The sequence below is a fragment of the Panulirus ornatus genome, chromosome 35 (genome assembly GCF_036320965.1).
Source record: "Panulirus ornatus isolate Po-2019 chromosome 35, ASM3632096v1, whole genome shotgun sequence".
Classification (NCBI taxonomy): domain Eukaryota; kingdom Metazoa; phylum Arthropoda; class Malacostraca; order Decapoda; family Palinuridae; genus Panulirus; species Panulirus ornatus.
Genome location: NC_092258.1, coordinates 315,001 through 331,270, shown reverse-complemented (window position 1 = coordinate 331,270; position 16,270 = coordinate 315,001). Strand labels below are relative to the sequence as shown.

Here is a 16,270-nt window from a genome sequence, read left to right as displayed (position 1 = left end):
CGATGTGGTATACCGGGGTTGACGTGCTGTCAGTGGGTTGAATCAGGGCATGTGAAGCGTCTGGGGTAAACCATGGAAAGTTGTGTAGTATGTATATTTGCGTATGTGGACTTATGTATATACATGTGTATGGGGGTGGGTTGGGCCATTTCTTTGGTCTGTTTCCTTGCGCTACCTCGCAAGCGCGGGAGACAGCGACAAGAAAAAAAAAATTATGTATATATATATATATTTATATATGTATATATATATATGTATATATATATATTCATATATTCACACACACACACACACACACACGCATTCACAAGTTGGTATGTATATGTACGTGTATGTGAGTGTGTGAGTGTATATGAGTGGACGGGTCTTTGTTTCCTGGCTTTCCTGACGCTACCTAGATGACTCGAGAAATGGCGATCAGGTATTACAAAATAGAATATATATATCTTTTATTATACTTAACTGCCGTCTCTCGCGTTAGCGAGGTAGCGCAAGGAAACAGACGAGGAATGGCCCAACGCACCCACATACGCATGTATATGCATAAGCGCCCCCACACGCACATATACATATACATTCCAACGTATACATACAGATGCATACACAGACATATAGATATATACACACGTACATATCCATACTTGCTGCCTTCATTCTTTCTCGTGGCCACCCCGCCAAAGATGAAATAGCACCCCACCCCTCCTCCAGCGAGGCAGCGCCAGAAACAGACAAGAAGGCCATATTCGTTCACACTGTCTCTAGCTGTCACGTGTAATTCACCGAAACCACAGCTCCCTTTTCCACATCCAGGCCCCACAGACCTTTCCATGCTTTGCCCCAGACGCTTCACATGCCCTGGTATGTTATATATATATATATATATATATATATATATATATATATATGTATATGTATATATATATATATATATATATATATATATATATATATATATATATATATATATATAAGAGAGAGAGAGAGAGAATGATAAATAAGAACAAACATGAATATATGGAAAAGAAGTATTTTGGTTACATACTTTTTGTTGTAGATGCACTTTCTCATGAGTTGATAACATATACATGATACAAAATATGTTTTCCTTTATATTAGTTTTTTTACTCCATTTTTCCTTGCCCTTTTTAGAAAATTTACGCATAGTAACGCAGTTGTTTGAATATTAGACTTGGATCACTTATGACTCACATTTTGGAATGTTCTTTTATTTTCTTCTTCCTTTGCTTTAGAAGTGCTTTTTAGTGGTAACTTGTTGACCCAATTTTCCTCTGTTTCTTATATTTCGACATCCAACGAACATTTCAAGTTCGCCATCGTCATTGTGCATTAACCATACTCTATAATTCACCATCATAAGCATGTCCTAAAACTCTTAATATTTGGTTTTTAAACTTTAAGGAAAGAAAAGTATAAACTATTTGTTTTTATTTTGTTCAAAATAATTTGAAAATTTCAGGATCATGCACGGATAAATAATATGCAATCAGTTAACCCTTAACTAACCTTAATGTTGCATCTCCTAGGTAACAAAATATATAGATAGGAAAATATTCAGATCATAGATGGTTTTTTTTTCTTAACGACACACGAGAGTTTGCATATATATCACACATCTGCTAGTACCTAACACCTCCGACTCCTACAGGAAGTGAAGAGCGAGGATGACTCAGTCGACGCCACCTACGTAATCAGCCTTGTCAAGCCGAAAAAGGAACCAAAGAGAGTCGAGATCGATCTTCAGTCCGAGGTTGATCGTCTGCAAAAGGAACTGAAGGAGAAGGTAAAGCAGCTCGAGGAGATGACTGAGAGGACAGATACACTGGAGCGAGAAAACAAGGAATTGCTCGCCAAGAAACCCAAGTTTGGTGATCTTAGGAAACAAGCTGAGTTGTCCAAGATGCAGCAAAAGGTAGGTTTTCACAGCTTCCTGATGATCATCAATAGTAATGGAAAAGAATTTATAATTCTAAGATCGAGTGGCCGATGTAGGGTGTTTTGGTCGGGGTGGTGTGCAAATTGAGAGGGTCAGGGAAATTGATTTGTTAGGAGAGAAGAGGTGGTGAAACCCTTCCGGAAGATGAAATCCGGCAAGGCGGCGGGTTTGGATGGTATTGCAACAGAATCTATTAAGAAAGGGGGTGACTATGTTCTTCATTGGTTGGTAAGGATATTCATTTTATATATGGATCACGTTGAAGTATCTAAGGATTGGCGGAATGCATGCATAGTACCATTGTACAAAGGCAAACGAGATGAAGGTGAATGTTCAAACTACAGAGGCATAAGTTTGTTGAGCATTCCCAGGAGATTGTATGGGAGGGTATTGATTGACAGGATAAAGGCATGCACAGAGCATCAGATTGGGGAACAACAGTGCGGTTTCCGAAGCGGTAGAATATGTGTGGATCAGGTGTTTGCTTTGAAGAATGTGTGTGAGAAGTACTTAGAAAAACAGATGGATTTGTATGTAGCATTTATGGATATGATTGTTGATAGAGATGCTTTGTGGAAGGTCTTAAGAGTATATGGTGTTGTGGTAAGCTGCTAGAGGCAGTGAAATGTTTTTGCCAAGGATGTAAGGCATGTGTACAAGTAGGAAGAGAGAGAAAGATTGGTTCCCACTGAAGGTCGGTCTCCAGCAGGGGTGTGTGATGTCCTCATGATTGTTTGATTTGTTTATGGATGGGGTAGTTAGGGAGGTAAATGAAACAGACCTGGAGAGGGGCGAGTATGCAGTCTATTGGGAATGATAGGGCTTGGGAAGTGAGTAGGTTGTTCTCCGAGTGAGAAACTGCAAAAGTTGGTGATTGAGTTTGGAAAGGTGTGTGAAAGGAGAAAACAGAGAGTAAATGTGAATAAGAGCAAGGTTATTAGGTTCAGTAGGGTTGAGGGACAAATTCTATTGGGATGTAAGTTTGAATGGATAAAAATTGGAGGAAATGAAGTGTTTTTTATATCTGGGAGTGGACTTAGCAGCGAATGAAACCATGGAAGCAGAATTGAGTCACAGGGTGGGGGAGGGGGCGAAGGTCCTGTGAGCGATGAAGAATGTGTGGAAGGAGAGAACGTTATCCCAGAGAGCAAAAATAAGAATGTTTGAAAGAATAGTAGTTCCAACAATACTATATGGTTGCGAGGCATAGGATATAGATAGGATTGTACTTAGAAGGGTGGGTGTGTTTGAAATGAAATGTTTGCGGACAATATGTGGTGTGAGGTGGTTTGATTGAGTAACTAAAGAAAGGGTAAGAGAGATGTGCGGAAATAAAAAGAATGTGGTTGAAAGAGCTGAAGAGGGTGTGTTGAAATGGTTTGGATATATAATGAAAGAATGAGTGAGGAAATATTGGCAAAGAGGATATATGTCAGAGGTGGAGGGAACAAGGAGAAGCGGGAGACCAAAGTGGACGTGGAAAGATGGAATGATAAAGATTTTGAGCGATCGGGGCCTGAGCATACAGGAAGGTGAGACGCACGTAAGGAATACATTGAATTGGAACGATGTGGTATACTGGGGTCAATGGACTGAACTAGGGCATGTGAAACGTCTGGGGTAAGCCATGCAAATGTCTGTGGGGCCTGGATGTGGATAGGGAGCTGTGGTTTGGGTGCATTGCACATGACAGATAGAGACTGAATGTGAAGAAATGTGGCCTTTTTTGTCTCTTTTCCATGCGCTACCTCACTGAAGCAGGAGGTAGCGATGCTCTTTCCTGTGGGGCGGGGAAGCGCCAAAAATGGGTGAAGGCAAGCAAGTGTGAATATGTACATATGTTTATATGTATATATCATTGTATGTATAGGTATGTATGTGCATATGTTATGTATATTTATGAATATCTGCGTGTATGGGCGTATATGTATATATATAAGTGACTGGGCCATTCTTCGTCTGTTTCCTGAAGCACCTCGCTGACGCGGGAAGCGGCGATCAATTGTAAATAAATAAATGAATATATTATATATGTGTATATATATATATATATATATATATATATATATATATATATATATATATATATATATATATGTATATATATATATATGTATATATATTTATCTATTTTATTATACTTTGTCGCTGTCTCCTGCGTTAGCGAGTTACCGCACGGAAACAGACGAAAGAATGGCCCAACCCACCCACATACACATGTATATACATACACGTCCACACACGCACATATACATACCTATACATTTCAACGTCTACATATATATATATATATACATACACCCATATGCATACATACACATGTATGTAATTCATACTTGCTGCCTTTATTCATTTCCGTCGCCACTCCGCCACACATGAAATGGCACACCCCCTCCCCACATATGCGCACGAGGTAGCGCTATGAAAAGACATCAAAGGCCACATTCGTTCACACCCAGTCTCTAGCTGTCATGTATAATGCACCGAAACCACAGCTCCCTTTCCACATCCAGGCCCCACAAAACTTTCCATGGCTTACCTCAGACTCTTCACATGCCCTGGTTCAATCCATTGACAGCACGTCGATCCCAGTATACCACATCGCTCCCACTGACTCTATTTCTTGCACGCCTTTTACCTTCCTGTATGTTCAGGCCACGATCGCTCAAAATCTTTTTCACTCCATCCTTCCACATCCAATTTGGTCTCCCACTTCTCCTCGTTCCCTCCACCTCTGACACATATATCCTCTTTGTCAATCTTTCTTCACTCGTTCTCTCCATGTGACCAAACCATTTCAAAACACACTCTTCTGCTCTCTCAACCACGCTCTTTTTATTACCACACATCTCTCTTACCCTCTCATTACTTACTCGATCAAACTACCTCACACCACATATTATCCTCAAACATATCGTTTCCAACACATCCACCCTCCTCCACACAACCCTATCTATAGCCCACGCCTCGCAACCGTACAACATTGTTGGAACCACTATTCCTTCAAACATACCCATCTTTGCTTTCCGAGATGTTCTCGTCTTCCACACATTTTACACCGCATCCAGAACCTTCGCCCCCTTCCCCACCCTGTGACTCACTTCTGCTTCCATGGTTCCATCCGCTGCCAGATCCACTCCCAAATATCTTCAATTCCTCCAGTTTTTCTCCATTCAAACTTACCTCCCAATTGACTTGTCTCTTAACCCTAATAACCTTGTTCTTATTTATATATACTCTGTTTTCTTCACACACTTTACCAAACTCAGTCACCAACTTCTGCAGTTTCTCACATGAATCAGCCACTAGCGCTGAATCATCAGCGAACAACAACTCGCTCACATCCCAAGCCCTTTTATCCACAACAGACTGCATACTTGACCCTCCCTCCGAAACTCTTGCATTCACCTCCCTAACAACCCATCCATAAGCAAATCAAACAACCATGGAGACATCACGCACCCCTGCCGCAAACCGACATTCACTGGGAACCAATCGCTTTCCCCTCTTCCTACGCGTACACATGCCTTACATCCTCGATAAAATCATTTCACTGCTTCTAGCAACTTGCCTCCCACACCATGTACTCTTAAAACCTTCCACAGAGCATATTTATCAACTCTGTTATATGCCTTTTCCATGTCCATAAATGCTACATACAAATCCACTTGTTTTTCTAAGTATTTCTCACATACATTCTTCAAAGTAAATACCTGATTCGTACATCCTCTACCACTTCTGAGACCACACTGCTCTTCCACAATCTGATGCTCTGTACATGCCTTCACCCTCTCAATCAATACCCTCCCATATAATTTCCCAGGAATACTCAACAAACTTATACCTCTGTAATTTGAACACTCGCCTTTATTCCTTTTGCCTTTGTACAATGGCACTTTGCATACATTCCTCCAATCCTCAGGCACTTCACGATGAGCCATACATACATTGAATATCCTCACCAACCAGTCAACAACACAGTCAACTCCTTTTTTAATAAATTTCACTGTGTGTGTGTAGGTTACACTGCAAGTAAAAAGTCGAGACAAAGAACTCGCCCCACGGTGTCCGCATTTTCCAGTTGTTGGCAGTAGCGCAGCCTTAGACTGTAGGAGGCTCTGGAAAGATGCTTCGGATTAATCAAATTATCTATGATATATATATATATATTGGAAAGGATCACAATTTTGCGCGTGATCAAGATATTCCTATGAGTCCACGGGGAAAATGAAACACGATAAGTTCCCAAGTGCACTTTCGTGTAATAATCATATCATCAGGGGAGACACAAGAGAGAAATATAACAGTCAGTAGATATACATCGAAGAGACGAAGCTAGGACGCCATTTGGTAAACATGGCGTTGGTCTTAGACAATCGGCATGTTTACCAAATGGCTACCTAGCTTCGCCCCTTCGATGTATATCAACTGACTGTTATATTTCTCTTTTGTGTCTCCCCTGATGATGTGATTATTACACGAAAGTGCACTTGGGAACTTAACGTGTTTCATTTTCCCCGTGGACTCATAGGAATATATATATATATATATATATATATATATATATATATATATATATATATATATATATACATATATATATACATATATATATATTTATATATATATATATTTATATATATATATATATATTTATTCTACACATGTTCTATACTGCCCACATGAGCAAGGCAACGTCCAGAGTAGATCTCCGAGCATTAGAGGACAAAAGATCCTAATTTGACTCCTTCCTCTGTTCCTTCTCATGGAAAGTAATACAGGTGAAATTTTTCCAGCCCCAGATCCCGACCCGCTTTGTCACTCAGGAGATATGCGGGTAATATTATTTCTCCCCTATTCCCAGATATAGAATGGCAAAAAGTGGGAGCAAATAAGATGAGGAGAGTTGGTGAGAAATGAGATGTATTAAGAGAAGTATTGATGGCATGTGCAAGAGATGCATGTGATATGAGAAAGGTGGGATGATGAAGTAAAGTTTGTTTGTTACTTACAAGGTAGGAGTGCACCTGGCTGGGATATCTATAAGAGAAAGTGGCAGGAGGTCAGGAGGAACGTGCCAGAGCTGAAAAAGAGGGCAAATGAAAGCTGGGGTGAGAGTGTATCATCAAACTTTAGGGAGAATAAAAAGGTGTTTTAGAAAGAGGTAAATGACGTGCGTAAGAGACCAAATGGGAACATTGGTGAAGGGGGCAAGGAGAGAAGTGATAGCAAGTAGTGATGGAGCGAGGAGGAGATGGAGTGAACATTTTCTGGGGTTGTTGAATGTGTTTGAATATAGAGTGGCATATATATGGTGTTTTGGTCCTGGTGGTGAGCGAAGTGAGAGAGCCAGGGAGAGTAGTTTCGTGAAGAGAGAAGAGGTGGTAAAAGCCTTGCGGGAGATAAAATCTGGCAAGGCGGCGAGATTGGATGGTATATCAGTGGAATTTATTACGATTGACGGTGACTGTGTTGTTCATTAGTTGGTAAGGATATTCAGTGTATGTATGGACCATGGTGAAGTGCTTGAGGATTGGCGGAACGCATATATAGTGCCACTGTACAAAGGCAAAGGGGATAAAGGTGTGTTCAAACTACAGAGGCATAAATTTGTTAAGCATTCCTGGAAAATTGTATGGAGGGTATTGACAGAGAGGGCGAAGGCATGTAAAGAGAATTAGATTGGTGAGGAGCAGTGTGGTTTCAGAAATTGTAGAGGATGTGTGGATCAGGTGTTTACTTTAAAGAATGTATATGAGAAATACTTAGAAAAGCAGATGAACTTATATGTGGCATTTATAGATTTGAGAAGGGCATATGACATGGTTAATAGAGATGCTTCTTGGAAAGTCTTAGGAAAATATGTTGTGGGAGGTAAGCTGCTAGAAGCATTGAGGAGTTTTTATCAAGGATGTAAGGCATGCGTACGAGTAGGAAGAGAGGAGATTGATTGATTCCCAGTGAAGGTCGATCTGCAGAAGGGGTGTGTGATACGCCCATGGTTGTCTAATTTATTTGTGAATATGGTGACTAGGAAGGTAAATGCAAGAGTTCTGGAGAGAGAGGCGAGTATGCAGTCTGTTGGGTATGAGAGGGCCTGGGAAGTGAATCAATTGATGTTCGCCGATGGTGCAGCACTGTGGCTGATTCGAGTGAGAAACTGCAGATGAAGACAGAGTTTGGAAAAGTGTATGTAAAGAGTAAGTTGAGAGTAGATGTGAACATGAGCAAGGTTATTAGGTCCAGCAGGATTGAGGGACAAGTTAGGTGGGATGTAAGTTTGAATGGAGAAAAATTTGACGAAGTGGGGTGTTTTAGATATTTGGGAGGATGGGTTGAAGGTTCTCGGAGAGCAAAAATAGGTATGTTTGTTAGATAGTAGTCCTAACAAAATTACATGGTTGAGAGGAAAAGGCTATAGATAGGATTGTACAAAGGAGGGTGGATGAGTTGGAAATGAAATGTATGAGGACAATATGTGAAGTGAGGTGGTTTGATCGAGTAAGTAATGTAAACGTAAAAGAGATGTGTAATAATTAGCGGGTTGTTGAAATGGTCTGGACGTATGGAACGAATGAGTGAGGCAAACCATGGAAAGTTTTGTGGGGCCTGGATGTGGAAAGGGAGCCGTGGTTTCGGTGCATTACACATGACAGCTAAAGACTGAGTGTGAACGAATGTGGCCTTTGTTGTCTTTTCCTAGCTCTACCTCGCGTGCGCGCTGAGGGGAGGGGGGGTGCCATTTCATGTGTGGCGGAGTGGCGACGAGAATGGATGAAGGCAGGAAGTATGAATATGTACATGTGTATTTATGTATATGTCTGTGTATGCATAAGTATGTATGCGTTGAAATGTGTATATATATATATATATATATATATATATATATATATATATATATATATATATATATATATATGTGTATATATATATATATATATATATATATATATATATATATATATATATATATATATATATATATATGTGTGTATATATATATATATATATATATATATATATATATATATATATATATATATATATATATATATATATATATATGTGTATATATATATATATATATATATATATATATATATATATATATATATATATATATATATATATATATATATATATATATGCGTGTGTGTGGGCGTTTATGTATATACATGTGTATGTGGGTTTGTTGGGCCATTCTTTCGTCTGTTTCCTTGTGACCTCGCTAAAGCGGGAGAAAGCAACTTTGTATAATGATAGAATAATATATATATATACATATATATATATATATATATATATATATATATATATATATACATATATATATATATATATTTATATATATATATATATATATATATATATATATATATATATATATTATCCCTGGGGATAGGGGAGAAAGAATACTTCCCACGTATTCCCTGCGTGTCGTAGAAGGCGACTAAAAGGGGAGGGAGCGGGTGGCTGGAAATCCTCCCCTTTCTTGTTTTTTTTAATTTTCCAAAAGCTGGAACAGAGAAGGGGGTCAGGTGAGGATATTCTCTCTAAGGCCCAGTTCTCTGTTCTTAACGCTACCTCGCTAACGCGGGAAATGGCAAATAGTATGAAAAAAAAAAAAAAAAAAAAATATATATATATATATATATATATATATATATATATATATATATATATATATATATATATATATACATTTGGTTCTTCTGTCTGAGTGACTCTTCATTGTCTTGAGACCACACAAATAATCAAATCTGTGTTGGTATTACTACAGTATATTCTGGATGCCTGAATTGAATTTTTTGTTTTAGATGCATAACCAAGTAAATATCTGTTTTCACACTAACCATAAAGTTTGTTGCATGGAACGATCTGATAAAGGATCGCATGTCAATCTTTGACCGTACGATAAGATAAAGATATGTATCGCATATAGGACAACGAAGTATAAGTATACTTTAAGGGTACCTGTATAGACGGCAGCTTTTACTTCGCCCAAGCCAACTACCTGTAGTCTAGTAGACATTACAGCATAATAACAGGGTATCATGTACTCTTAGGACCAAACATATATGAAGTAAGAATAAGTCTATCTATATAATTTGCATATAGCAGAAAATACATAACGAGCACACACACACATACACGTACTCGTACTTTTACGCATTATATACAGACACCATATGTATGTAAGATAACCAAGACGTTGTCCAATATCAAAGGTTGACGACATGAATGAAGATATGAAGACCAAAAACAAGGAAATCAAAGACCTGAAAAAGGAAATTGACAAACGACCGCTGCCCAAGGATGTAGAAAAGACAATGGAGGTGAGTTCTGCTGCTTACTACTGGGCCTGCTGGCTCCTTTCACCACATGTGAGTTCTACAGCCAGGTACGAGGCAGGGCTCCTTCCACAGGTGGGCCCTGCATCTGGGTAAAAGGCAAGGCACTGTTCTTCCATAGGTGAGTCCTGCAGCTGGTCACGGGAGCACTGGTTCGTTTCTCCTTAAGCGAGTCCTGCAGGTGGATACCACCCACAGCTCCGTTCTTCTACGAGTCCTACAGATGGGTACAAGGCACCAGTCCTTTCCTCCACAGGTGAGTCCAGCAGCTGGGTACGGGGCACGAGTACGTTTCTCCATAGATCAGCTCTGCAGCTAGACCAGGAGCACTACTCTGTTCCTCCACAGGTGGATCATGCAGCTGGACGCAGGGTACGACTCTCTCCTCTACAGGTAAGAGTTATATAATTGAGAATGTCTTCTATAGATCTCGTGCAAAATAATCAGTGTATTATGTTCTTACTGGAATTTCAGTCACAGGTTTACCGAAGCCACTACTGATGGTGATACAGTATCAAGTGTTGCTGGCGAAAGATATTTGTGATATCGAAAGCAAGATTGCAGTAGATTTTTATTGAATGGAGTTTTTGGAATATTCCTTAGTGAAATGAAAAAAAATCTTACGTCTCAAGCAAGTGGGTCTATGCAGTGATATAACCCAGATTTGCAGCCCCATGAACGGAGGTAGACGAAGTTTAAAAAAAGAAAAACGTAAAAAGGGAAGGTTAAAGACAGAACGTTAAGCTATCAGATACTCTTTTTAAAATGGGTGTGTATTTGCTCTGAAAGTGTAAATGTATAATACACGCAAATTCAGTCTATGGTGACATTCTTACCGCCCCCCTTCCCCTTCCTGACTGCAGGACCTTAGGTCTAAGCTGCAGGCGGCAGAACAGCTGTGCGAAGAACTGATGGATGAGAATGAAGACTACAAGAAGGAGATCCGCGCCTTGGAGGAGGAGATCGAGGAGATGCAGGACAACTTCCGGGAGGAGCAGGCCGACGAGTATCGGGACCTCAAGCGCGAGTTGGAGCAGACTGCCAAGAACTGCCGTGTCCTCCAGTTCAAACTCAAGAAGGCAGAGAGACGCTCCGATGTGGTAAGTCCAACTGTGTGATCACCTCCTATTCCTAGAGGTGATGTGCGGATTCATACGCCACACCCTTCATGTAGCGAAAACTGCTCTCTGAGGTTTTTCATAAAATTTGCCATTAAGAACCATTTTAAATCTTTATCAAATTCTATGGGCATTTTCGTGTAATGAATTTCTGATGAGTTTCATTTATTGAGAGAATTTTCTGTATGTAAGGTTGTCACTGCTGGGTGTTCATTTACAGAAATGATAAATTTTGATATGTTGCACAGTTATCAGTCTTTCGGTTATCATCCCTTGTTACCACTTACAACATCAGCTGGAACGTGATAAAGGCGAGATCGAGGAAAAGCTGAAGGAGTTACAAGTTGGTGAGGGCGACGTAGAGAGAGCGGAGAAGATCAAGATGTTGGAGAAGGAAGTCAATCTTGCTAAGGAGGTGAGTGCTGCAGTCATCCTGGTGGTCGAAAAAGTTTCTTTTTTTTATTTTCTTGCATTTAGAAACAAAAATGTTTCTAGTGAAGTCTCGCTTCAGTACGCTCGTCACCAATTCCAGCCAGCAGCCGTAGAGCCCTACCACCCAAAACACACCATAGCCAACCAAACACCTACAAAAAGAAACAAAAAATTTACCCGTTTCACGTAGCAATCTATACTCACAAATAACTCTTCTCCATCACACCTAATAATGACTAAGCACTTGCACACAATAATCATTCTGCAAATACCAGACAACCACCCTTCCAGCTCGGTCTTAAATTCCATTCCATCAGATATACATCCATTTAAAACTACATTCCCAGGGCATGTACGTGTGACACTTTCTCGTTTACGATAACATATTCATCTCCACTACAATACAAGTTCAACATATAACAGGATCAGTATTCCCCAAGATGGAACGTTTATTCTGAAGACATTGAAAAGTCATTCCTTAACTGTCATACACACTTCACGCAGACAAGCAGTATCACCAGGGGATGTGAAGCGTTTGGGGTTAACCATGGAAAGTTTTGTGGAGCCTGGATGTGGAAAGGGAGCTGCGATTTCGGTGCATTACTTATGATCCCGCCCTAAATACATGGGTAACATGCTGTGCGTTGCGGGATATCCTTGAAGGTGTTCCCATAGTAGAAAAGTATATATATATATATATATATATATATATATATATATATATATATATATATATATATATATATACATATATATATATATATATATATATCTGGGAGGCAAGTTGTTAGAAGCAGTGAAAAGTTTTTATCGAGGATGTAAGGCATGTGTGCGTGTAGGAAGAGAGGAAAGTGATTGGTTCTCAGTGAATGTAGGTTTGCGGCAGGGGTGTGTGATGTCTCCATGGTTGTTTAATTTGTTTATGGATGGGGTTGTTAGGGAGGTGAATGCAAGAGTTTTGGAAAGAGGGGCAAGTATGAAGTCTGTTGTGGATGAGAGAGCTTGGGAAGTGAGTCAGTTGTTTGCTGATGATACAGCGCTGGTGGCTGATTCATGTGAGAAACTGCAAAAGCTGGTGACTGAGTTTGGTAAAGTGTGTGAAAGAAGGAAGCTGAGAGTAAATGTGAATGAGAACAAGGTTATTAGGTACATTAGGGTTGAGGGTCAAGTCAATTGGGAGGTAAGTTTGAATGGAGAAAAACTGGAGGAAGTAAAGTGTTTTGGATATCTGGGAGTGGATTTGGCAGCGGATGGAACCATGGAAGCGGAAGTGAATCATAGGGTGGGGGAGGGGGTGAAAATACTGGGAGTCTTGAAGAATGTGTGGAAGTCGAGAACATTATCTTGGAAAGCAAAAATGGGTATGTTTGAAGGAATAGTGGTTCCAACAATGTTGTATGGTTGCGAGGCGTGGGCTATGGATAGAGTTGTGCGCAGGAGGGTGAATGTGCTGGAAATGAGATGTTTGGGGACAATATGTGGTGTGAGGTGGTTTGATCGAGTAAGTAATACTAGGGTAAGAGAGATGTGTGGGAATAAAAAGAGTGGTTGAGAGAGCAGAAGAGGGTGTTTTGAAATGGTTTGGTCACATGGAGAGAATGAGTGAGGAAAGATTGACCAAGAGGATATATGTGTCAGAGGTGGAGGGAACGAGGAGAAGTGGGAGACCAAATTGGAGGTGGAAAGATGGAGTGAAAAAGATTTTGAGTGATCGTGGCCTGAACATGCAGGAGGGTGAAAGGCGTGCAAGAAATAGAGTAAATTGGATCGATGTGGTATACCGGGGTCGACGTGCTGTCAATGGATTGAACCAGGGCATGTGAAGCGTCTTGGGTAAACCATGGAAAGTTGTGTGGGGCCTGGATGTGGAAAGGGAGCTGCGGTTTCGGTGCATTATTGCATGACAGCTAGAGACTGAGTGTGAACGAATGTGGCTTTTGTTGTCTTTTCCTAGCGCTACCTCACACACATTTGGGGGGAGGGGGTTGTTATTTCATGTGTGGCGAGGTGGCGATGCATTCACTCCCCTAACAACCCCATCCATAAACAAATTAAACAACCCTGGAGACATCACACACCCCTTGCCTGCAAACCTACATTCACTGAGAACTAATCACTTTCCTCTCTTCATACACGTACACATGCCTTACATCCTCAATAAAAACTTTTCACTGCTTCTAGCAACTTGCCTCCCACACCATATATTCTTAGTACCTTCCACAGAGCATCTCTATCAACTCTATCATATGCCTTCTCCAGAGAGTGGATAAGTGCACATGAGGCTTTTGTTCATTTGTTTGTGATTCTACCTCGCTTAGGTGGGAGAAGAAATTAGTTATAAAAAACAACCAAAATCTCAATTTTTCTTTTTGGTTGACATTTGACTCCGAATGTTTTGGTTTAATGAAAGTATTTTCCTTATTTTCAGTAATTCAAGAATATTTTTATGGTACACATGAATTGATGTACATGACTGTGTGTATATATATATATATATATATATATATATATATGTGTGTGTGTGTATATTTGTGTGTATGTATATATGTATGTATGTATATATAAATATATATATATATATATATATATATATATATATATATATATATATATATATATATATATATATTTTTTTTTTTTTTATACTTTGTCGCTGTCTCCCGCGTTTGCGAGGTAGCGCAAGGAAACAGACGAAAGAAATGGCCCCCCCCCCCCCCATACACATGTATATACATACGTCCACACACGCAAATATACATACCTACACAGCTTTCCATGGTTTACCCCAGACGCTTCACATGCCTTGATTCAATCCACTGACAGCACGTCAACCCCGTTATACCACATCGCTCCAATTCACTCTATTCCTTGCCCTCCTTTCACCCTCCTGCATGTTCAGGCCCCGATCACACAAAATCTTTTTCACTCCATCTTTCCACCTCCGATTTGGTCTCCCTCTTCTCCTCGTTCCCTCCACCTCCGACACATATATCCTCTTGGTCAATCTTTCCTCACTCATTCTCTCCATGTGCCCAAACCACTTCAAAACACCCTCTTCTGCTCTCTCAACCACGCTCTTTTTATTTCCACACATCTCTCTTACCCTTACGTTACTCACTCCATCAAACCACCTCACACCACACATTGTCCTCAAAAATCTCATTTCCAGCACATCCATCCTCCTGCGCACAACTCTATCCATAGCCCACGCCTCGCAACCATACAACATTGTTGGAACCACTATTCCTTCAAACATACCCATTTTTGCTTTCCGAGATAATGTTCTCGACTTCCACACATTCTTCAAGGCCCCCAGAATTTTCGCCCCCTCCCCCACCCTATGATCCACTTCAGCTTCCATGGTTCCATCCATCCGCTGCCAGATCCACTCCCAGATATCTAAAACACTTCACTTCCTCCAGTTTTTCTCCATTCAAACTCGCCTCCCAATTGACTTGACCCTCAACCCTACTGTACCTAATAACCTTGCTCTTATTCACATTTACTCTTAACTTTCTTCTTCCACACACTTTACCAAACTCAGTCACCAGCTTCTGCAGTTTCTCACATGAATCAGCCACCAGCGCTGTATCATCAGCGAACAACAACTGACTCACTTCCCAAGCTCTCTCATCCCCAACAGACTTTATACTTGCCCCTCTTTCCAAAACTCTTGCATTTACCTCCCTAACAACCCCATCCATAAACAAATTAAACAACCATGGAGACATCACACACCCCTGCTGCAAACCTACATTCACTGAGAACCAATCACTTTCCTCTCTTCCTACACGTACACATGCCTTACATCCTCGATAAAAACTTTTCACTGCTTCTAACAACTTTCCTCCCGCACCATATATTCTTAATACCTTCCACAGAGCATATATATATATTCTTAATACCTTCCACAGAGCATATATATATATATATATATATATATATATATATATATATATATATATATATATGAGAGTTGGGGTGAGAGAGTATCATTAAATTTTAGGGAGAATAAAAAGATGTTCTGGAAGGAGGTAAATAAAGTGCGTAAGACAAGGGAGCAAATGGGAACTTCAGTGAAGGGCGCAAATGGGGAGGTCATAACAAGTAGTGGTGATGTGAGAAGGAGATGGAGTGAGTATTTTGAAGGTTTGTTGAATGTCTTTGATGATAGAGTGGCAGATATAGGGTGTTTTGGTCGAGGTGGTGTGCAAAGTGAGAGGGTTAGGGATAATGATTTGGTAAACAGAGAAGAGGTAGTAAAAGCTTTGCAGAAGATGAAAGCCGGCAAGGCAGCAGGTTTGGATGGTATTGCAGTGAAATTTATTAAAAAAGGGGGTGACTGTATTGTTGACTGGTTGGTAAGGTTATTTAATGTATGTATGACTCATGGTGAGGTGCCTGAGGATTGGCGG

General features: G+C 40.1%; 1 protein-coding gene across 21 annotated transcripts in view; it reads left to right on the top strand.

The window, feature by feature from the left end:
- Window positions 1-16,270, top strand: part of LOC139760042 (uncharacterized) — a 174,099-nt gene that overhangs the window by 51,550 nt on the left and 106,279 nt on the right. For all 21 annotated transcript variants that reach the window (XM_071682784.1, XM_071682797.1, XM_071682792.1 and 18 more), the window contains 4 exons: window positions 1,667-1,930; window positions 10,183-10,290; window positions 11,169-11,405; window positions 11,719-11,838. In XM_071682784.1, coding sequence (XP_071538885.1) covers window positions 1,667-1,930; window positions 10,183-10,290; window positions 11,169-11,405; window positions 11,719-11,838 — 729 coding nt within the window. The remainder of the gene's footprint in view (window positions 1-1,666; window positions 1,931-10,182; window positions 10,291-11,168; window positions 11,406-11,718; window positions 11,839-16,270) is intronic.